Raw genomic sequence first — 22,766 nt, forward strand, 5'->3', positions numbered from 1 at the left:
AGGAGGTTCATTCACGTTTAACGTTTGACTGATTGTGAGCCGCTAGACATCGCGCCTGCACGTGACTCTGCTAACAACGAAACTTTGCAACGTATTTAAAGGGGCCTCCAGACGCTGATACATGTTGCAGTGAAACCCTACTGGCTGGTGAACAAGATGCAAGTTTCATGAAACCTCTATCATGATGCATGTATCAATGTTTCACTGCAACATGTATGTATCAGCGTCTGCTGTAGACCCCTTACTATTCACCTACGTTAGGGATTCCTTTTATTGTGAGATTTTATATATATTTTATATGCGAGAGCACCGACGTGTCGGGGTTCTCTTTTCTTTTCTACAATGGTTAATCGTCCAGCGATATTTGGTTAAAAAATAAAACTTTTATCAAATCTTCCCTTTGGACTGCCACGTTATGCTTCGGACGGGTGCATCCCTCCATTAGGATTAGATTATCTATTCGCTGGACTGGTAGAAGACAGCCGCCTTCGGGGTTATTTTTGTCGTTTCGTCCACCCTCGTTGAACCGAGGAAGAGAGAGGCGGGAGACCCTCCTGTGGATAAATTTATCGCTCAACAACTCATTGCCGAAGGTTATTCCGAGAAAGGCTAGAGGCTTGTTTGGTGGAAAAAAGCGTATTGTATGAATACGTACATTAGGGTGGCTCTTATTTACTCTTGGTGATTTTTTGTTTCAACATTTTCTTTGCGGCACCCCCGGAACAGTTCAAAATAATACCAAAAATCTGTGTACAGTTTGAGCCCGAGCGGACAACGGGAAAAGGTGCCCCCGGGTGCTTGAACATTTAAATAATTATTTAACAGCTCGCAAAGTCGATTTTATATAATACCCTCCAAGTTATTGATTAAATAAAAAAATATGTCAAACAAAAGTTGTAGATCCGGACAAGGAGCATCTTTTATGCCGTATTACTTTTTCTCGCGCGACAAACGGTTTCCGAAAAAAGTCCGAAAACCTAAGAAACAAATTTACATTTTTTTAAATTTTCAAAGTTTAAATGGTGCTCGAACACTTTTTATTTATGAAGGCGAAGAATAAAATTGTAATTTTTATTTTCGAGGTCTATATTTTACATTTCAGGCGGAGCATATACCGAAATATCCCCAAAAAATCCCTTATTTTCAGTGTTTGATATGTGATGGAATTAGAAGTGAAGTAGGTATGCTGATTGGTGGCAGACACGTAACGGCATTAAAACCTTTAGGTAAATGTATTTAAACGGCGCGCATTATCACCGATCGATGCGATTGATTTGAGCGAATTTCTCGAGAATTCTTTCCCATACTTTGGCGTGTCTGACACGAGATATGAAAACGAAGCGGATTCGACACGGTCGCGGTTCGAATAACTCTCGCGATGGGGGGATAAACCGCGTGGAATTTTGGTACCGCGGCCGTTCTGTTGGTACTGTTGTTAGACGAATACGAGTAAATCCGAGCGAAGAAGGCGCGGTCCGGGGTCGGCAGAGATAGGTGGTAGGTGCGCGTGTGCGCGTTTGGATCGGTGGGAGGTGCGTAAGGGTAAGAAATGAGAAGGGAAAGAGAACGAAAAGCCGGTCTCGGATGGAACACCTGCTTCACAGGTATGCGATCCTTTCCACTCTTTTGCTGGCTGCCCAAGTGCCCAACCGCTTGGCGAGCGTGCTCCGGCGTGACGGATTCCTTGTTTCTTGTCCACCGCTTGTTTCTTACACTTGCCAATACTTACAGGATTATCTCATCCCATGTTGAGACTGTCGGAAGTTGTTCGATCGCGAAACGCATTGAATTGCAGTTCGTATTTTTTTTCAACCTAATTTTCAATAAACACAAATTCTATCATTAATGTTCCAGAAAACTAGTTTCAGTTTAAATTTCCGGAAACCGAGTTAAATGAATTATATAAACTTTTAAAAGAATTTTAATGACTGCGAAAAATTAAATGTAAAAAATATTACGTAAGAAGGGGGTTGCGATGTCAAATCTTACGAATTCTTACACTGGGGGCGAGTAAGAAATCGCCGAAATTAACCTTACGTAATTTAAGGACGGCCCGTTACGTAGGTCCGATATACGGAGCTACGTTTGTATTTTCCAGCGGTGCGATGCGACGCGGTGCCACGCGTTGTGAGCGAGCGCGATATCGAAATGGACGAGGCAAGCGCGGTTCTGCAATGGAACGGGATGGCGCAGCAAGTGTGTATGTAATATATTTGCCGTGAGTTCTCCGTCGTTTTGCTGTTAACGCGAGCTCGACACAATCGTTGACGCTCGCTCGTCCGCTTGCTCGCAACCAGCATTGTGCATTTCATCGTATCGTGTACCTATATAGGTATATACAGTATACATGCACTGTATGGGGCTCTCATCCATTCCGGTCTTGTCTCCGTGCGATACGAACGTTGGTAATTCTTGTTCGTTTTACGCGCTGTCATGCCATCCCGTCACCGTTGGAGCAAACGGCAAAGCACGCCAGCGGGAAAGCTCCGATAATTTCGCTCTCGATCGAACGTCGCGCCGCGCTTTTTCAAACCGCTATCGAGCGCATTATCGTTTATCCTCCGCGGGCATTTAATTTCGAGGCACAGGATCAGGAAGATGGGGGGCAAGCGAAAGGCAGGCGCAACGTTAGAGCTGGGGGGTAGTACAGGGGCGCGCGGGCGTTAGGGGAGGGAGAAAAGAGATATAAGAGGGACGGAGAGTCGTACATATCGAAATATCGAAGCTGAGGCCACGACGAACTGTACGCATTCAAGTCCAGCCTCTCAACTTTCCAGACGATAACACATGGGCTTCCTCAAAAGCGTGGCCACTGGTCAGTTCCTACGGGAATTGGGCAACTCCAGCTCCAAATTAAAATGCACTAAAAACTAAAAAGTAATTCCTTCGCTTTAAATTAAATCGTGGGGCACGGTATATTCCATAACAGCGTACGAATCACTTTGATACAGGTGCAAACGTCGAAATGAATTTGCTATGAGAAATTTTTCATTCGCATTAATGAAAGAAAATGTTTTAATTACAGGATACAGATTGTAATGTGCCATAAAATTGATCAACTGTAGTCGACGATGTTCCACTTGCTAACCGATACTTCAATTGCTGGTTGCACATAGTGACTTACGATTTTATTTAGAGTGAAAAAACACCAGCGAAATTGTAGTAAAAGATGAGAATTATTTTTTAGTTTTTAGTACGTTTTTATTTAGTTTTTAGTGCATTTTTAATAAAATCGTTTAACATACATTTTTTATATATATATATATTTTTTTTGTTATTCCGACCAATTGCAATTTTTTTCAAAACAACGTAACACGTCGCTTAGCAAACTAATCCTTGTAGCTTTTCAAAAAATCTTAAGTCGTTTGGACCGATTTTAAAAATGTTATGCGATTTTAAAGAGGCTACCATTATGGGCGCGAGTCACTGTACGTAGGTATATAAAATCCGCAGAAGTGGGAATAAGCGTGGCGTCTGAACTAGACAAGACTAGGTATTCGTTCCGTGCGAAATTGATGCGAGCAACCGGCTACACCGCTACATAGTCGGTGGGGGACATTGTTCTTGAATTCTTGAACCCCGCGTGCTGGTGTGTGCCCGTAACCCGATAGTTGAAGCCTGGCTGCACAGTTTGGGACATGTTGCTCCGACAAGTTTCATTGTTTCTGAACAGTTTATCGTAACCCAACACTTATCGCGCATACCTACTGCGCCACGCAGGTTTTTGCACCCGCCTGCCTGCCCGCCTAGCGCCTGTCCATTTTCTCCATCGTCCGCTCATCCAAGGTGAACGTCCCAATTTCTGATCATTTCGTATTTCTCTTATTATTACATGCGTTACGTTTGCACCATAGTTGCAACAAAATAATTCCAAACTATTTAAACATGTAAGAATATTTTAAAGTTGGGAGTATTAACTCGCTTTCTAAATTAATCGTTATAGTTTTATTCCGTTGTTAAAAGTCGGTAGAGTCGAGAAGGTCTTTCCCGAGTCCCGGTCTGTAATCGACTGCCTTTCCGTCCCGTGGAAAGTCCCCTCTTGTCCTTTTGGGAAAAAACTCTTAAGGACCCCGATGCCAATTTATGATGTTTATGGCGTCGCACTGGTCGGGCCCATCGTCGCTGTAGGCGTCACGCTGGCCGCATCTGCGTAAGCTCAACCTTGCAGCCCCTTTTACAAAGTTGATGCTTCATTATTGCTAACAAACATTTACGCGAGTGTTGCGCATGAGCAGAAATACGGACATTTAGAGGATTATATATTTAATTAGAAATTACTAATAGTTAACAATCTTGAAATATCTTTCTTCGATAGTTTTTGAATTGGTTGATTCATTATTAAAGAATTAATCAATTACTCTGCAGATTTTGATCACAAACAAATTTTTTACACCTTCTTTATGGCGAGTTATTTCTTAAATTGGGACATTCACCTTACATTATTATTTCCCGATTCCCCGAAGATATCAGAGTGCATGTATACAACGTAACGCAAACATATTGAAAAGTTCTACGAGTCCAAGTACCTATCATAGGTGTACACACATATGTGTGTAGAGTATGTAGACGGGACCGACGACATTACAGTTCCGATAGTCGCGTAGCGATCCCTTTGTACTCGCCACAAGGCAGGGCATTTCTAATTTCTACCGATCTCTCTGTCCCGCAATAGGAACCTATTCCGTCTCAGCTGCTAGGATTCCCGCGTCTGCTGCACGCATAACACAACGCTTCTTCACTCCACAGTCTACGCCCTTCTTCCTGCCTTTCCTCCTCAGTAGTTTACGCGACAAGTTGCGTGCTGACCTGCAATGCTTAATGCTATTTCTAATCGGTCGATATCACAACCTCGTGTTCTAGACTGGTTAAAGAATCGCTTAGCGCTTAGTGGGTAGTGGTGGTCGTATCGACCTCTTTCGATCGCGCGTATCGTTACCTTCGCCACTTTTTCTTTTCTTCCCGACTGCATGGAATAATTTATCAGCGTAGAGGCCGCAGAGTGTTGGATGATCGAACGATCATCGTTCACTGATCGTGGAATAACAACACGTTGATAGGACGATATTGTCGATACTTTTATCGTGTAAAGAAATCAATTAATTCTCAACGGATGACCTGTATTACTTTTAGGTTTTGCACAGTTTTAATTACCTCGCGTAGGTGACGCGCGCTTTCGGGCTTGCTCCAAGTTAGCCGGAAGTTCTATGAGGGAATTCATTGGCCGAGGCGAGGGAATCGATATTGATATGCGTTCGGTCGGCGAAACCTCACAATCAGTTGCATTCCGATTATCGGAAGCTCCGCGGAATTTTCTCTGTCGGATTTCAATCAGCCCCTCGGGCTATAATATTATTAACGCGCTCGCATTCTACTATACCTACGTATATATGTATTTTTACCGACTACACAATCCACGCGTCGTATAAACTTAAAAAGTATTCCAAAAAGCCTCAACTTGTGTTTATCCTTGCACGTTACCATTGATTGTCTCTTAAGAGTAGCTGCTTACATACTTCCAACACCTACTTACTTGTGTCCTCGAGTATTTTCTCACTTTCTTCGAGAAATATTCCCCCAGCAGTGAAGCATCTCCGAGGAATAATTTCACGAGGATACGTTGCACGTGAATGCGTTTACTTGCACGTTTATGGTCGATTCGCTCGCAACCCGATACACCCGTATTTGATTACTAGCACGTGACACACGCACAGGCGCGTATGTTGGTATTATTGTTTGACCCTGTGCTAATGGATAGGTAAGTAGGTGATCCAGCGAGAAGTATTGGCCGCTGACCAGCTGGTTTAAGCAGCCGACTTACCACGACCGAATCCTTACCGCGGAACTTATCCAAGGTTAGGACAGAATTATGCGTCGCATCGATGCCTCCGTGAGAATCGTGGGATTCCCCGTAACGCTGTGGAACCTGATTCTTCTGTCCGCTCTCGGGTAATACGAGCACGTTACGAAGCTGTCGCCACGTTTACAGGTACCCACTTGTTGGCTTTACCGTTTACCTAATGAGATTTACCAGTATCCAATTACCTAAAGTGCTTTTCTAATGGTTGCTCCAACTCCTATCAATCAAATTTCCCTTTGGCCTGCAGCACAGTTCGTCGGTTTGGTCGCTCTATGTATATATTAGTAATTTCGTGAATTAATTTGCCGCGAATACATGGGGAGTGCTATGGCTGGTACGCGACGATAGCAGCGCGTACACAGGAATATCGCAGACCATCGGGGTTCGGCAATTTTATAACTGAATAATACTGTAGGGATGTTAGGTGATCAGGGCAGGAGTAAACTGCACACTCGTGGAAAAGTAAAAAAAGGCTTATTTATTGTAAAGAATAGGTTCAGGCGATGATGCCTCTCGTTCGACGGACTCTGCAGGACTGACTTCATTCATTCTTATCTTGCGCTCCCCGAGATTCACACTTACAGCACGCACTCTTGACACGCACTCGGGTCACCCAAACTCTCCGCATGCATTCAAACCTCACACCCCTGACGCATTCGATACTCTACTATAAACATCCGCTCTCGATCCCAATCGCTCTGGCCCAAACATACTTTGTCAATCAAACGGTCTTCGCACTCCCACAATACAGTTAACGCATTTCATTTCAGCTCTCGTCCCGAATATTCTACTTTCCTTTAAGTATTCATTGAGTAAAATTGAGTAATCAATCCTTTGTTCAAGGAACCGTGTACGCAAAGCAGAAAACGTCTTATCGAGAACTCGATTCGAACGCGAACGCAACGCGGTGAACTTGTAAAAAGCATAAAAGACAGATGTTGAAAGCTCGGCCGATCCACCGCGTAAAGTTTATGTTTCCTGACCGGATCCGACCGACGGGCGCGAGCAACACAGCGTAACCAAATATAACACCCCGGGCCCCCTTCTGACGGGATTTGCAAGCGCGTCAAGTTTCGCAGAGCCTCCGCTAATCGTGTTTGGGACCTGTTCGACAAGAACGGAAACAAGGTTAAGCGAGAACAGAACCCTGCGTCTATCTACTTACATCTACGATCTATGTACGCAGGTACAGCGGCGGGCGAAAGAAAGTTTACCGGGGGATTGGAGCGGGCTAATTTTGTATTTGCTCCAGTTGCTTTTTTTTTTAAATAAAATACTTTTTATACTTTCAAACAGTGAGCTTTCATTTTCAACAAACCTCATCTTTCTAGCTTTTCATGTTCATGAAGAAAAAAATTCATAAAGAATGCTTAATTTTCGGGCAAGGAAGGTACTATGTCTCCTTAACACCGGGCTAATATTTTTTTCAATGATGACAAATTGGGAATTGGTCCTATTTATTAAAAAAACTCATTCACCTGCTCTTATAAAGTGAAAGAAAATTCAAATAATAAACAAAATTTGGAGCAGTAAAAATTGTCCGTGCTCCGCTCCAAAGCTCTCAAGTTTACAACCTTTAAAATCGCGTAACTTTCTTAGAATTAGTCCAAACGAGGTGAGTTTTTTTTTGTCGAGAAACTAGAAGGGTTAGCCTAAAATTTCATCAAAATCGGTTAACGTTGCTCTGAGCTATATACGCTTAACGATCGCAGAATAAGGTCGAGAATCGCGAAATTCCCGAAATCAGCGATTTTCGACCATATTCTGCGATTTTTCAGCGTTTATAGCTCAGAGCAACGTTAAACGATTTTGATGAAACTTTAGGCATGTATACAACTTACACGTCACTTAGCAAACTAATACTTCTGGTTTAAAAAAAAGCAACAACACCTCTTCTCTTATGCTAGATTATAAATCGCGTTTTCGAATCTGGGAATGGCAGTTGTTCGGATTTCCAAGCTGTCGTTTCGATAACCTTAGCCTATCGGCGCGCGACCAACTATTTAGATACCTATACTATACATATACTTAGGTAAGATTGTATCCTTTGCGGAAACAGCCCAATGGAACCGAGCAAATTCGATCCTCTGTCAATCGTCCCGTCGCGTGGTTGCGAGCCCAATTCCGTTCGTAAACGCATTAATATTCCCGATTGGGGTAATCCAAGCAGGAAGGAAGCTTTGATTTCACCCGGATTATTAGGGTTAGCATTAATTTCCGATAGAGCCCGTGTAAAGGGAAAGAATTTCTCTCGCTGAGATGTCGAAGGATGGTTTTGCTTTCTCATAAAACATGGCAGTCTTGGTGGTTATAAAATACGAGACAGCGTTATGTACTTACCTGTGTCGTCAGAGACATTGAATTCGGTGAAACGGCGGAGAAATGAGGCATAGTTGCGAAACGATATGTAGGCGAATCGTTATAGAAGTTTCAGAACGTTTCGAAGGAATACGGTATTCGCGCAATTTCTGTCCAAGCCATGTTTCATTTTCACACGATTCAGCCACGTCTGGCCCGGTTCCGTCTCGTCTCATTTCGCCGGGTATTCGACAGATATAGGTACGCGGCTTCCTTTTTGGAGGGCAAGATCCGCATAGAGGTTCCTAGTTCCTATATCGAAAATCGATGTTCCCGAAAGCATATCTGGCGGTGGTTGCCAACGGCGGCATTACTCAACGTCGGATAAACCACCCCCGTCGGCTAAAAGAGTTAAACAGAAACTTGGTAACTGGACGAATGTTGGAATAATATATAAATAAATCGGAAATACAATCGTGTATTGTGTAGCAGAGTTTAGATTGCTGGCGCGGCGTTTAGTGGTGTGCAGCATCAAGTATTGATTGAATGGGGGGTTAAGGACAGGAGGAGAGATGAGAGGTAGGTGGAGAGGAGAGAGAAATGAGGATGGCTGGTTGGCGGAATAAAGTGCGGTAAAAGGAACGAGGAAAATGTGAGAACGACTATCACTTGGATCGGTCAAGTCTGTTCACTATTAAATTGTTATGATCATTCTTTCGATGGAAATAAACCGAGCACGTTATAGTTGGTTGATTACAGGCGCGAGACGCAATGAGGGTTGATTGTAATTGGACGTGGTTGCGGAATTTTTAGATAGGATGGGAAACGGGTTAATGATATATGCTGAGCACTCGAGTTAGTGGCTCGTTGACACGTGAGGGTGAAAAGGGTGAAATTTTGACCCGCTTTTGTTATCGAGGTGGTGAGTAGATTGTTGGTTCGATGTGGGGCAGAAAATATGATGCTTGAAAATCCAGAACGTATGCAAGCACATGTAACACAACGGGATGGCCTGCGATAACTTGGGAGTTCGTGGCTATGGGGGTTGGTGAGGGATGCTGCGGAATGACGTAGATTTCAATCTCGAGGGTGACTCATCGGGAAAAGCCGAAAGTTCGTTGGGCAAATGTCTCGAGGGTCGTGAGTGTCGTGACTAGGGTGGCTCTTATTTTCGACTTCTGAATTTTCTTCGTTGCACCCCCCAGAATAGTTCCAAATAAAAAAAGCCCCTGCACGCTGGAACATTTAAATAATTATTTAACAGCTCACAAAGTCAATTTTATATAATATCTTCCAAATTCTTGATTGCATAAAAAAATATGTCAAACAAAAGTTGTAGATCCGGACAAGGAGCGTCTTTTATGTTCTATTACTTTTTCTCGCGCGACAAACGGTTTTCGAAAAAAGTTTGAAAAACTGAAAAAAATATTTATTTTTCAAATTTTGAAAGTTTAAACACTTCTCGAACACTTTTTATTTATGAAGGCGAAGAGAAAATTGTAAGTTTCATTTTCGAGGACTATCTTTTAAACATTTAAGGCGGAGCATGTACCGAGATGTGCCAAAAGATAAAAAAAATCCGATCGGGCTCAAACTTTACAAATTTTTTTTTAACAATTCCGGGGAGTGCCGTGGAGAAAATCTTACGTACTTGGCGTCGCGGCGCTGCCGCATCTCTAGATAAAGAAGAATTTCACCAAGAGGAAATAAAAGCCACCCTAGCGGTGACTCATCGATGGCGATCGAAGCGTAACCTTCTAATCTGATGAAATGCAACGTGTCGCCAGGACATCATACCACGGGTATGTACGTCTGTACGTAGATATTTCTGTCCACGCATCAACTTGCTCGATTTTTTCAACCTACTTACAACATACGTAGGCATATATACCTATATGAATCAGACTTACTTGCGAGTAAAGTTTCAGAATGCATGTACCTACTTTCCCTTTGTTTCGATAGAGTGGAATGGGGTGCCAAGATTACTCGTGCGTCGCTCGGTACTCAGCATGACACGAGCATTCACACGAGTCCAACGAGCCGGCCGAACCTAAGACTCGTATGGATCGGCGAACTATTGGGCATTGTAGATCAAAACAAGTCCGACTGTCGCACATCTCTATGTAGTCTGGACCCACCGTTTCAAAAGCCGTCCGTTTTCTTAGTTCCCTTCGTTTCGAGAAAAGATAAAGTCGCGGTTCTCCGAGCTTTGGTCGACGTCGTTCTATCGATTTACCGGGGGCAAAGCCGGGCAGTAGCGGTGCGGCAGCAAACACATTTCCATTTAGATATTTATTTTTTACGAATTGCCATTTATTTTCTTTATATTTGATTCGTCAACAGAAATGTAATCCGCGATTACAAAGTAGAGCGTATAATTAAATATCTCGCGAGTAGCGCGACAGCTATCTAATTAATACCCGTCCAACTTGTCGACGCACGACTCCGAATTTCCTACGAGAGGATGGAATGGCTCGAATCAAAAGGATCAAATGACTGAAACCTTTTTCGTAACAACGCGAGAAAAATTGTCAAGCTTCTGTCCGTACATTATTTAAGTGTTCCTTACGTGATAAGCGCCATTGTGTCTCTGCCTGCTGATTAGTCCCTCACGTATACGCAGCGCAATACGTAGTCGGTTGCAACGTTGAATTTCCTAGCGTTCTGACGCACCTACAGGGCCAAAGTACCTACTAACTGCTCACAATCAGCTTTAGTCCTGGCCTAGCCATGCTCTAGACCGAGACACTAGCTCTCCAACCAGCGAAAGGGATTAGAAGTCTCTGGGTTTGGTTGGAAGAGAAGCAGCGATCCATGGGGTGCAAAGCTCTCGCTGGCGATCCTCCAATGGGATTTTTTCCGCGGATACTTGCCGCGATCTCCGACTTTTGGGGTCGTTCTTTTCTGGTTTCTGTGCTCGACGAAGAGCAAGTTTGCGTGTCCAGCGTGTGCAGCGTCCACGCGGGTAGGCAGCGTTCAAGAGGGGTGCTTGTCGATAATTGAGGCGTTGACGTCTGGCTGAAAACGCGCTAGTCTCTGTACAGCAGCGATCGCTGGCAGACTACCAGCTACTCGTCGCTATTGATGCCTTCGGTGTTGACCGATAGACAAAAGGGCTCTCGTTCTGTATTGTCCTCGACGAACGAATGCAGGGCGAGAGAATGCATCCAGCGGCCAGCTTCCGCCCGAAGGATATTAAATTTCGAGATGGGGAGGAGATTACTCGTCAAAGAATTTTAGGGTATTTGGGGGAGAATTGAGTTTTATTCGTTTCAATGAAAATGGCGAAAGTGACGAAGTAATTTTAGTCTGATAGAGCGAGCGCGAATCTCTACGAGGATAGGTAGGTAGGTGAAGGTACTTAGGCCCCTGTGAAGGAAATAACGAGTAGGAAACCGAGGAGTCGGGTGGTATGTTCGTACATACGTACGCAGGTATGGTTAAAGTTTATGTAGCAACGAATAGAAGCCACTTTGCATCGTCTCGAGTGTGTTTGACGTCCGTTCTTCACCTTGTCTTGCCAGGAAAACTGCACGAGTTTCTTGTATCGCGAACGAAAGAAGGGATGGCAGAAGAACGGAAAGGTGGTTGCGAACTAGGGTTTGTCGGTTTTTAAAAACCGAGTTTAAAAATTGGTTTTATATTTATTTGGTAAAATTCGAAAAGCGGGTTTTAAATTTGAAAAACCGGTTTTATATATTGGAATTAATATTCAGAAATTAATCATTTAATTAAAAAATCGCCTAGGACACGAGCATATTGTAGTAAGTAGCAGTTTACTGTAAAACTAACCTTCATGAGTTCGTATTTTCAGAAAAAGAAAATACTAAATGGAGTAAAGATTTATAATTTGGTACCACCTTTTAAAAGATTTATATTTTATACGGATTTTAGTTATTTTAGTTTTTTTTTCATTTGAATTTGCATAGAGTATATTTTGTTTTGTTATATTTTTGTAATTCCATAATATTAACGAAACTGAAAAATTTTAAAATAAGTACAAATATTTATTTACTATTTTAATTATATTTTTTTGTGAAAATTCGAAAACCGGGTTTCTTTTAGGAATAGTGGAAATCGAAAACCAGTTTTTTCAAAACTCGGGTTTTGTGTAAACCCTGGTGTGAAGAGCGAAGTAAACTTGGGGTTGTTTTCGTAACGGTTTGTTGCGTTGTTGCGCAATTAACGTTGGTTTTCGTTTCAGATCCATACGTACAGCGTGGAAGTTGTTTCGCGTGGGCGGCAAAGGCACAGAGGCACAGGCAGAGGCGGTGGCTGGTGCTGTGGCTGCGGCTGAGACTGTTCGGTCTGTGAGTAGACTCTATCTGTACATAGGCGAAACTATTATATTAATAAAAGTTGCAGGGAATTTTGCTGCTTTCCGATATCAGACTAACCGTCGCGTCGAAAGAGTGGGAAAGGGTTCGCGGCAAATCTCTACGTTTGAAAGCTTGAAAGTGATATAGGTAAGCTGCGATATCAGGACGCAAGCCAGTGGCAACTGGTAACACATCGCATCGTCCCGTCCGTGTCGGTTCGATTTCTTATTATACCCGCGGCCATTCGTCTCCACGAGTTTTTCCAAGAGACCATTGGTCCAGGCAACCTCTTCGATTTTTCCCTTTCATGGGGGAAGTTTCCTTTCAGAAGAGGGTTCGCATGAATCATCTACGAGACGTCATACACGCTTTCCAATTTATCACCTTTAAGACTAGAAATGTAGCCTAGTAGTATGGAAATTTTAACGATCCCCCGTTCCATCAGTAGCGAATGTTTAAAACATTCTCCTGGTATAATCGAGGAATAATATAATAATATTGAATAATACCCTTATCTGTCAGAGTAAACGGGTGAGAGAATGCGCTGTTTGTCAATGTGATCGTACCGTTAACTTCCATATCTCGGTAGATAGTAGATAGTAGGTATACTTACCTACTTCTACTGTAACACCTTTAATGAAAATTACGTCTACCTTTAACCCTTCGTTGACACGCCTCTTTGTTCGATCAACTTTGACGTACCTGGGTGGCTCACACCCAGAACAATTTTTGAACGACTGCCATTCTCATCTAAACAATCAAATCGCAATGAAAAAAGTCATGGGTCAATTTCAAGCTGTCTAGAATGTATTCCAATGGTTTTTTCATTGAAATTTTATCACAGTTTTTGTCAAATAAATCTAGATTATCATATACCCAGAACAAGCGAGGAAAATCTTTAAAAAATTGTAACTCGTTCAAATTTCAATATTAGAAGCTAAAAATCTACGGAGTTGCTGTTCGGACACAATATTTTGAGAAAGAAGATAATTTGTAAGTCGGCTTTGGAAAGAAGGCATTTATTTTGCATGTAGAACGCATAGAGCGTCGAAATCAGCTTATGGGTGGCTCACACCCAGAGTGTCAACGAAGGGTTAAGATAGACGTTGCGACAAATGTCCTCGTAGCGACGCTTTTACGCGTGAAAGTTGCGTTTTTTTCTTAGCAATTGGGCCGGCGCATGTGGTTAAAGTGGGAGGAAATAGTTAAGCTGTACGAGCCGCGGTGAGGGGTTTAAGGACTTTGAGAAGGGAAGAGGAGAGAAGGAAGGGAGTGGGAGCCATGCGTGCGTAAGGGCACTAGAATTATCGCGGTACGCTAGCCAGCTCTTTTCTGTTCTCCGAGGCTTTTGTATGGCTCGCTGCTGCGGGATTGTCGGTGGCAGGTACATCAGCTCGATCATTTTCATCGTCGTTGCATCGCGGTCGTCGCCGGTGTCACCTTTAATCGTAAGACCAAGGCCACGGATCCATACGGCCGTGAATAAACGCTACAAATAACGGAACACGGTTCTCGCTGAACAATGGACGACGGCGCATTCTTTCGTTTTCCCTTCGCTTCATACTGCTCAGGTACAAGCGTCCTTTTAAATCAGTTTTAACCAAGGGCAAATCGACAAAATCGCAACAGTTGCCGACATCGTGCGTAAGTACGCGAGTTGGCTAGAAACGAATGCTTCGAATTAAGTGTAATTTGTATTCCAGTTGAAACGGCAGATAATAAAGAGACTCCTCTTTGTAAATGAGCCCTTAGAGAGAATGCATACTTACCGAATCATCAGCAGCAGCATCCGCAGAGCAGTCCCTCTTGCAAAACTCGGGGAAATATTCCTCTCAGACCCTACCCGCTCTCTCCTACCCTCGACTCTTTTAAATGGTTAAATCGCGGTCGTGAAATTTGTGGAAATACACCGGGGGCTGACTCGCCCACGCCAACCCCGCAAGCACGAGGTACATATACGTGCACGAATGTCGGAGGGCGGTTGGGAAGCGCGACGAATTAAGAGGAAACTATCAGAGAAAGGATAAAACGAAGCATAATAAAAAAATTTAAAAAAAGTAAAGATGTGCTAAATAGTAAAAAATAATTTCGTTCCTTATTTAATCTGCGACTCTAAATTTTGTTATGTCGGCGCCTCACCAGTTGCACTGTGTAAATCTAGCGTCGACTTAAACAATTGAGAGTCGTAGATTAATTAAGGAACAAAATTATTTTTAGCGCATTTTCATCTGTTTCAAGTCGGTTTTAATTTTTTTTTTATTTAAATAACGTAATATATAATATGTACATTATAATACAAATAGACTACGAAAACGTCAGCATCACCTTTGGGGCACTATGGTTGAGCGAAAGTTACTCTCGGCCTTTTTTCCCTTTCATGTCCCGTTGTTCCCCAGCTAAATGCGTTTTCCGCTTTTTGTTTCAGGCGCTGTCACCGCCAAACATGTCAGAGCTTCGCATCGATTGTTCGGAACGAGAGCCCTGGAAGCTTTAGACGATCGCAGACAAAGCAGAAAATCTGGTAAACCATTTTCGCTCACTGTAGTACGTACTCCTCAAAACACATACATACGTTCTCGGTAACGTAGGTGTCGTGGAATTTACTTACCTAAATTTTAAAGTCCAGTCTTGTGCCCGGTTCACTATAAGTAGGTATAGCAGATTGAACAGAGAGAACCTATTAGCAATATTTCTTTGCCACGTTCCGATCCGCGCTAATTTTATTCGCTGATCTCCTCGTAAGTCTGCGAGTGTTTGTTGTTTGGTCTGTCGCTTGCAAAGGTGCTCGATCGGAACAATTTTTCAGTTCTGTATAGTCAGAGTGGAAGAGTGCGCAGAATTTCTCATGGTCTTTGAGTTTCATTGGATATAGGTACCCACTGTGGGGGGATATTATTAGATCCGCGCGAAACGTTGGTGCTCGCTGGGCGTTGTTGTTGGACGCGCTTGAACGGGCTGCTGCGATGTTTATTTTCTAGAACAAGATGTCAATGACTGGAAGCTTGATGGGATACGAAAACAATAACGAGGTAAACCAAGCGAAATGTAAGAAGCCGTTGAAGCCACTTCCGATCGTGTCCAGCATTAGCTCCAGTGGCGTCACTACGACTAGCAGAACCAGAAAGCCTCGAAAATCCACGAAACGGGATTCGTGCATACGGGGCCACGTGAATAGCCTGTGGTCTGTCTGGTATGGCATCCTGGCGGTTGCTTTCCAAGCTTACATAGGCTTGAGATACGCGAAACGGTTTGGCGGTGAGTTGACCCGTCCGTTTTGCTTAGCGTCTTCCTTCAGACGATTCTGCTCGCTGAGTGTGGCAGAAACGTGTTACCGTTTCGTTACCGTTGCAGCGTATTTATCGTTACCGTGGCCCGCGGACGCACCACCACCGAAGGTCGAATTGTACGGGTGTCTGGTGTTGGCTGGGACCGGGGTGGTTCTGCTCCCTGTTCTCCTTGGCGCAGCTTTTCTCAAGCTTGGTAATCTGGCCAACGATGGAATAAAGCTCGGCCGGCATTTAAGCGCGTGCTCGCGCGACCCACCGTCGTCCCTGCTTACTAACAATCCTGACAACAGTGAGTACAACTTAGCATTAGCGGGTTGGAGAAGGTGAATGGGTAGGACTTTCAAGTTGCCGCGCAGAATCAATGAAAGAACGATTTGTTGGGTGGCCTGTTAGACCTGGCGAACAATTTATGGCGGCACGGAGGTCCCACGGCAGCGTTTGTACACCTCTGCACGGCTATGTGCTTTCTGCTGCCCTCGCTGCTCATGGAGGCTAGGCTGATACACGCGGGATTCTTGCCGAAAGGTAATCCCACTTGAAATTTTATCCCAATCATCTCTATCCGTGTTTATCGCTTTCCTACTGGATATTAGAAACGTGGCACAATATTCCTCTCACTTACAATTAGGCGAATGTATCGGAAGTAGAACTAATTGTAAGTAGCATTGCTTCCATGCTACGTGTGTTGAACAGTCTTGTTACTTTCACTGTGATGCATTCAAGGAACAGAAGAAACAAAACAGAAGGGGCAAAGGTTCTTGATACAGGTACTTTCGTGTTGTACTGCTAACTCTGCCTGTGGTCGTCGGTAATGTTCCTGCGTAAAGCTTTCGTCGCGTGACCATGTAGCTGTAATTTAGTTTGTCGAAATAGACTGATCTGATAAGTTTTGCAGCTCGTTGAAAGTTTCTCGCTAAAGTGAACTTTGGGAAGAAATTGTGTGTGTAGGTATATCAAGGAATCAACTCGACTGATCACTGAATTGCGTCGCGATACAATCGGTTCTCGTAGTCGCGCTACTTTTCTTTTTCTTTTTTTATCATGATCGATGGTCCCTTAGCGAGGTGTTCAAAGGGTCACGTTAAAATATCAAGGTAATTTACAAGCCAAGATGAGAGCTCACACTTTGATTGTGATAATCCACGATAATTAGTTTCGTTTAAACGCATCACGACCGTGTGATTGTTTCTTGTTATTCGCCAACCCGTCGCACTCACCATTTCGTGGAGGGTAGCAGGAAAAGAAAGCGACTTCTGACGAGATGTGGCGGTTAATTGGTATTGTTTCTGTTGCAAGACGTTCAAGTTCCCGTATGGAATAATAAAGGGATTCGAGTGGGCGGAGGCGGTCGGTTGGTCGGTCGGTCGGTCGGTCGGTTGGTCGGTCGGTGTGTAGGTATGTAATAGGGCAACTTCGTCCTGACTACGTCCTGGTTCGAGTATTGATCGGCCAGGTGTATGCATACAGTTTGCTGCAGGATTTCCTGTTCGTAGAATCCTCCCACTATGAATTGCTCAGCCGTGTTTTAAACTCGGAGAATTCCAAAGCAATTTCTCTATCCCAGTCCCTTCGCCGATTGATTAAACGCATAATTTACATCAAGTTGTCTTAATGCGATTCGTCATTTTTCTTGCAGTAGGCTTTCGCACTTGGTAAGCGTGAGGAATATTGAGCTTGCCACTGTATCTTCACAATTTCGCTCCGAAGTCTACGTAGACCTACTAGCTATAGATAAAAAAATCTGTGTAAACTGTGAGCCCGGTTGGATAAGGGCAAAAGGTGCCCCTGGGCCCTTAAACATTTAAATAATTATTTAACAACTCGCAAAGTCGATTTTATATAATATCTTCCAAGTTGTTCATTAAATAAAAAAATATGTCAACCCCCCCCCTTAAGTGTTTAAAAAATAGTCCTCGAAAATAAAAATTCCATTTTTTTCGTTCGCTTTTATAAATAAAAAGTGTCTGAGAAGCATTTAAACTTTCAAAATTTGAGAAAAAATTGTTTCTTTTAGTTTTTCGGACTTTTTTCGAAAACCGTTTGTCGCGCGAGAAAAAGTAATAGAACATAAAAGACTCTCCTTGTTTGGATCTACAACTTTTGTTTGGCATATATATTTTTTTAATCAGTAACTCGGAGGATATTATATAAAATCGACTTTATGAGCTGTTAAATAATCATTTTAATGTTTAAGGGCCCATGGGCACCTTTTCCCGTTATCTGATTGGGCACAAACTTTAGATTTTTTTTTTATTATTTGGAACTATTCTGGAGGGTGCCCCGAAGGAAATTGAAAAGTCGAAAATAAGAGCCACCCTACAACATATATTTAAAGCTAGCTATCTTGTTTGGTAGTTACGCATCTTGTAGGTACTCAACCGATCCGTTGAGTAGTCCTAAAGTGGGATTTCCTCATTTACAGAAGCGATATGGCGAACAGATTTGGATTGGGTAGTGATTCATCGCGATAGACTGGTTGTGTCCAGCTTCTTGAATCCAAACGTAAACCTTAGTATCTTCACCGGGTTTATAACTCCTCAGCCCTTCGTCACTTTAACGCCGGCCGATGGAATCGGCGAGTCGACGAATGATGTCACAACCACGACTACGACCACGACCACGACGCCAGAATTTTCTGGTATCGTGGACGATGTCCTCGAATCTCCCATTCAGGTGATCACTAAGTTTGAAAGCTCGTTTCGGTCCGCGAATATCGACCTTCCCCTAGCCAACGCACGGACTTCAAGTACTGTTGCCGCTCCGAGCAACAGTACTACACCCGGAACGCGAGAAATCCATACGACTACCACGACCACGACTACGACTACGCTGACAATGACGATGATGACTGGAACGGGAACGAAAACGACAACAAGGACGGCGACTGCAAAAACTATGGCTGAATCAGCTATAGCAACGGTGTTAACGTCGACCTTGACGCCTTCGACCACTCCGTTGCCGACGAAAACCTTGAAGAGTACTACAAGCAAATATGGTGGCATTGCTAGACGTCCAACCGCAAAGACCATCATCAGAAATAACACTTTAAAGAATAGATCAAAGACGAAGAGTTGGGGCAGAGGCTCGACGACAATTAGACCAGCTAGAACTGCCACCGGAGGAAACATGACGGCCCAGAGTATGTCGCTGACGATGAATAGGTTGGCAGATTTGGATTACCCGGAGAAATTGAATCTGGAGCTTGAGGCCGGTAAGACTGCTTCACAGAAATGACAATGTTGTTGGTTCGATTCGGCAGAATTCCCACGGATATGTTATGGTTTCCCGCAGCCGAATCTTACGGGCCCATTACTCTGGAGTACTTGAATTACGCGATCGCCCTTGGCGTCTATTCCGTACGGTATCCCGCTGTTTTCTGGTCGTGCAACAAAGCGCTGGGCACGATTTTCAGTGTCCAGTTGGTTATGAATTCAGCCCAGAGCTTGCTAGCCTACGTTGGAATGTCTGTCCTTTATAAGGCAAGTTGGCACAATTGTCGAGCTAGCGAATAAATATGTAATGACGAGTGTTAAAACAGGTTCAAGTAGTAGGACCTCTGAAAGTGTTACCGGTGCTGCGTCAACAGTATCGAACAGTATCGAGTACCACCAGCACCATGTCCAGCATTTTCGGAGACTCTTACTTCTTACTGAATCCGCACGTCACCCTCGTTCTGTTCGCCCTGTCGTCTCTCCTGGTACACTGTTCCAGCATGGTGATGTATTTCTACGCTTACGGCAGGTAAGTGGATTGCTAGAAAAAGTTGTGGGAAAAGTGGAGGGAGTCCGGTGAGAGCTGGACAGAAGACAGTTTGCTTGCCATTCGACAGATTCACGGCGTTCCTGAACCAGGAACGCGAGCGTCGAGTAATCTTACCGAAAGAGAATCGAGATGGAAACGGCTGGGTATACTTCATCCACTGCACCGCTCTGTGCGTCCTGTTGGCGATCGCGATCTGTAGCGCGCCTTTACTCTACGACTACAGCGTTGTATATCGTAGCAGCCTGGACGGCGCGATCTTAGCATGTATCATTGCCACTGTCCTCCACCTGTTGCTCTGGTTACTCCTCTGGATATTCCTCACGATCAAGCAACGCTGGACATTCAAGCTGAGGGTCACGATCGGTCGAGCCACCGTTAGGTCAGCGAGGTCGGTGAAACTCGTGACCGACGTGGATCTATTATCGGCCAGAGACGACGAAGAGGGTACCAGCGCGCCGCTGTTAGTGGTCGGTAACGGTAGAACGTACACGATTGCTGACTCCTCGCCGAAAAAGGCTATCATGAGCGTGATACAGAAAGCGGCTATCGAAAGGAAGGCGCGCACTCAAGGTAATACGACCCACCAGCTTCACGCGGACGCTCGTCGAATAGAGTTTCCAATTCGACGAACGAATGAATGAATTATTCGGTCGTGCAGGGAACTCGGATTCCGTTGACGGTGAATCGACAGCCGATGACGAGCAGATCTACTGGTTGAGGCCAAAGCTACGTCCGTCGCCGACTCAATCACCGAGCGACGCCAACGGCGCGCCTACTACCGAAAAGGGCTGGCTCAACAAGAAATTGAAGCCCAAGGTCACCTTCAACGACCTGCCTAGTACGTCAGGCTCGCGGTAACTACCCTCCTCCCTCCTCTTGGTGTCTTTCAGTACATCTCGCTGTGCCCGCTTCCGCCAATCTGTAATGCTTAACTAGCCAACTTTCAAGAGAACCGCGTCGATCTCTCGTAATCTCTTAATAATGCCTCCAACCTTTTACGGCGTCTCTGCCTTTCTTACTTAAAGGTACCTACAATCTACGTACCTGTTATAATTGCTTTACAATCCGCTTCAACGTTCTTCGCTTCCGCTGCTGCGTACTCGTACCTTTCTGATCGATGTGTCTTTTTACTTACTCCTGACAATCTTCGCTCTCGATCCATTCCCTTGATCGCTCTCAATCCAGAACCGTCGCGCGCCCCGCCGGTAATCTCTTGTACGGTTTGTCTTTATCTCGCTTGTCTGCTCTTCACTTGTCGCGCGCTAGAGTTCATTTATGCCTGAGAAAATCCTACATTTCTTTCACGTCTGACATTTTTTTTCTTCCACTCTGCTGATCGGTACAGGCCAAGATTAGCGTTGCGTGGTGTGGAGCGATCTTGGGATACCATACCATGTTTCTCTTTCTGTTTTTATCCTTGTTAGTAATCGTGAGAACCCTTGGCCCACGAAATACATTCGTTGCGACACACTCTGGTGCGTTTATATTTCAGTAATAAGGGAAAAGCCAGACGAGGTGCCGGCGACAGTGGAGGCCCTGAGGATGACGGAGACTACGCCACGTTACGGGAACTTCCGTTGATAACGTCTCTGGATCCCGTCGACGATTCATTGTCCGAGGAGAACAAGGTACTCGACCGTCCCGTTTGATCGTGCGCTAGATCCGTTTCACCGCCGTTTTCTGTGGACACTTTCGTTTAAAAGATGCATCACAAGGTTTTATTCAGTACAACACGTGGCGCAACCTACATCGAATCTTATCCCGTGATAAGCCTCGCATTAAACTCGAGATACGTGGCTTGTTCGCGCGTCATTTGATAGGTCTAATAGGTCTCAGGCCCGTATTCCTTGCTTTAACGGCTTTTAATTTCGTTTTTTTTTTTGCTTTGACAGTGGGAAAGATGGCTGATATCCCGTAGGGACGGTATACCTAGATTTCGAGACGTAAGACGCACAAAAGTATATTCCTTAACATTCCTGTGCGTTCAAGCACTATTATTAACGTTTAACCATTCCGCGTGTGTGCCTCTGAAATAAGTGTGCGTTAACAAATACACATACACAAACACACACACAGACACATTAGCATAGACCGCATAAGAATAGTGTAGACGTGGCAATAATGTTTACATACTTACCTACATGTACAACCATTCGTTTGTTTTACCGACTATGTCGCTAATCTGTAAAAGACATAATATAATTCTCCCTTTTAGCTGCCGGTCTATCTTTACAATTTACCCTTTCCCCTGGATTATCAGTCTCGAAACAGTAATAATCTTGGTAGAATTTGTTCGCCACCGTGGACGATACCAATGTATCGGGTGAAACAGTCGAATAATATATTTTCCAATTGCAGAATACAGAAACGTCTCGAAACAAGTAGGTATACACTGTATACTAGGGTGGACCTTATTTTTTTACTTTCAAATTTTTTCGGGACAGCCCCTAGAATTGTGCCACTGGGCGAAAAAATGTTCTGTGCAAAATTTCAAGGCGATCGCACAACTGGAAACCGTGCCGCATCGAATTTGAAAATGTTTTATTTTGGCAATTCGTTTTTCTCCATTGTAGTATATCGTTAATATACATGTTTATATATTGTTGAGTTTGTATTTTTACGCTCTGTAACAATGTAGAATCAAAGTATGGTTACTTTAAAAAGAAGTCAGGACCATGAAATCTCAAAAATTGACCTTCAGGAAAAACTTTTTTCGTTGGCATTATTTTCACCTTGTCAAACAGTAGAACTTTCGTCTAAGAAATTTTTTCATATCTTTATAAATAACAGATTTCAAAATTTTAATGAAATAACTGATACTTTCATTAAGATTTTATAAATATGGATCCTCTAGAATGGGAAAATGATAATAAATAATTTAGCAGTAAACGATTCGGCCGAACGAGGAGTCAAACTCGCGCAAGAGTTTAATAAATTGTAACAACAGCCATCTGGACTTGTAACAGTCAGTACCGGTTTCTTATAGATTTTTGTGCGCTGCATAGGAATTCGCGAACCGTTTTTCGCCATCACCCTCAGTTTTTGAGAAATTCGAATTTGAAAAAAAAAATGCAAACTTTCAACTTTGAACATTATTTGTGTTGAAATTTTTTCCCGTTCTCCGATCGATGTCAGATTTTGCACACATTATTTTTTCTTCCAATGGCATAATTCTAGGGGGTGTCCCCGCCAAAAATTTCAAAATTATTTTCGACAAGAGCAACTAAGGTCCACCCTACAACA

The 22,766-nt window shown here is 43.7% G+C and overlaps 1 protein-coding gene across 4 annotated transcripts in view; it reads left to right on the forward strand.

Moving 5' to 3' along the window:
* Tinc (transmembrane protein tincar) overlaps positions 1–22,766 on the forward strand; it is a 31,697-nt gene that overhangs the window by 2,855 nt on the left and 6,076 nt on the right. For 2 of the 4 annotated variants that reach the window (XM_076825159.1, XM_076825161.1), the window contains exons 2-13: positions 12,360–12,465; positions 14,900–14,995; positions 15,453–15,729; positions 15,826–16,050; positions 16,155–16,286; positions 18,184–18,972; positions 19,053–19,240; positions 19,300–19,502; positions 19,591–20,093; positions 20,182–20,377; positions 21,016–21,151; positions 21,416–21,466. In XM_076825159.1, the coding sequence (XP_076681274.1) occupies positions 15,459–15,729; positions 15,826–16,050; positions 16,155–16,286; positions 18,184–18,972; positions 19,053–19,240; positions 19,300–19,502; positions 19,591–20,093; positions 20,182–20,377; positions 21,016–21,151; positions 21,416–21,466 (2,694 nt within the window). In that variant the 5' untranslated portion in view covers positions 12,360–12,465; positions 14,900–14,995; positions 15,453–15,458. The remainder of the gene's footprint in view (positions 1–12,359; positions 12,466–14,899; positions 14,996–15,452; positions 15,730–15,825; positions 16,051–16,154; positions 16,287–18,183; positions 18,973–19,052; positions 19,241–19,299; positions 19,503–19,590; positions 20,094–20,181; positions 20,378–21,015; positions 21,152–21,415; positions 21,467–22,766) is intronic. The other 2 variants (XM_076825160.1, XM_076825162.1) reach the window with 1 other exon arrangement.

The sequence above is a fragment of the Andrena cerasifolii genome, chromosome 13, assembly GCF_050908995.1.
Source record: "Andrena cerasifolii isolate SP2316 chromosome 13, iyAndCera1_principal, whole genome shotgun sequence".
Taxonomy (NCBI): Eukaryota; Metazoa; Arthropoda; class Insecta; order Hymenoptera; family Andrenidae; genus Andrena; species Andrena cerasifolii.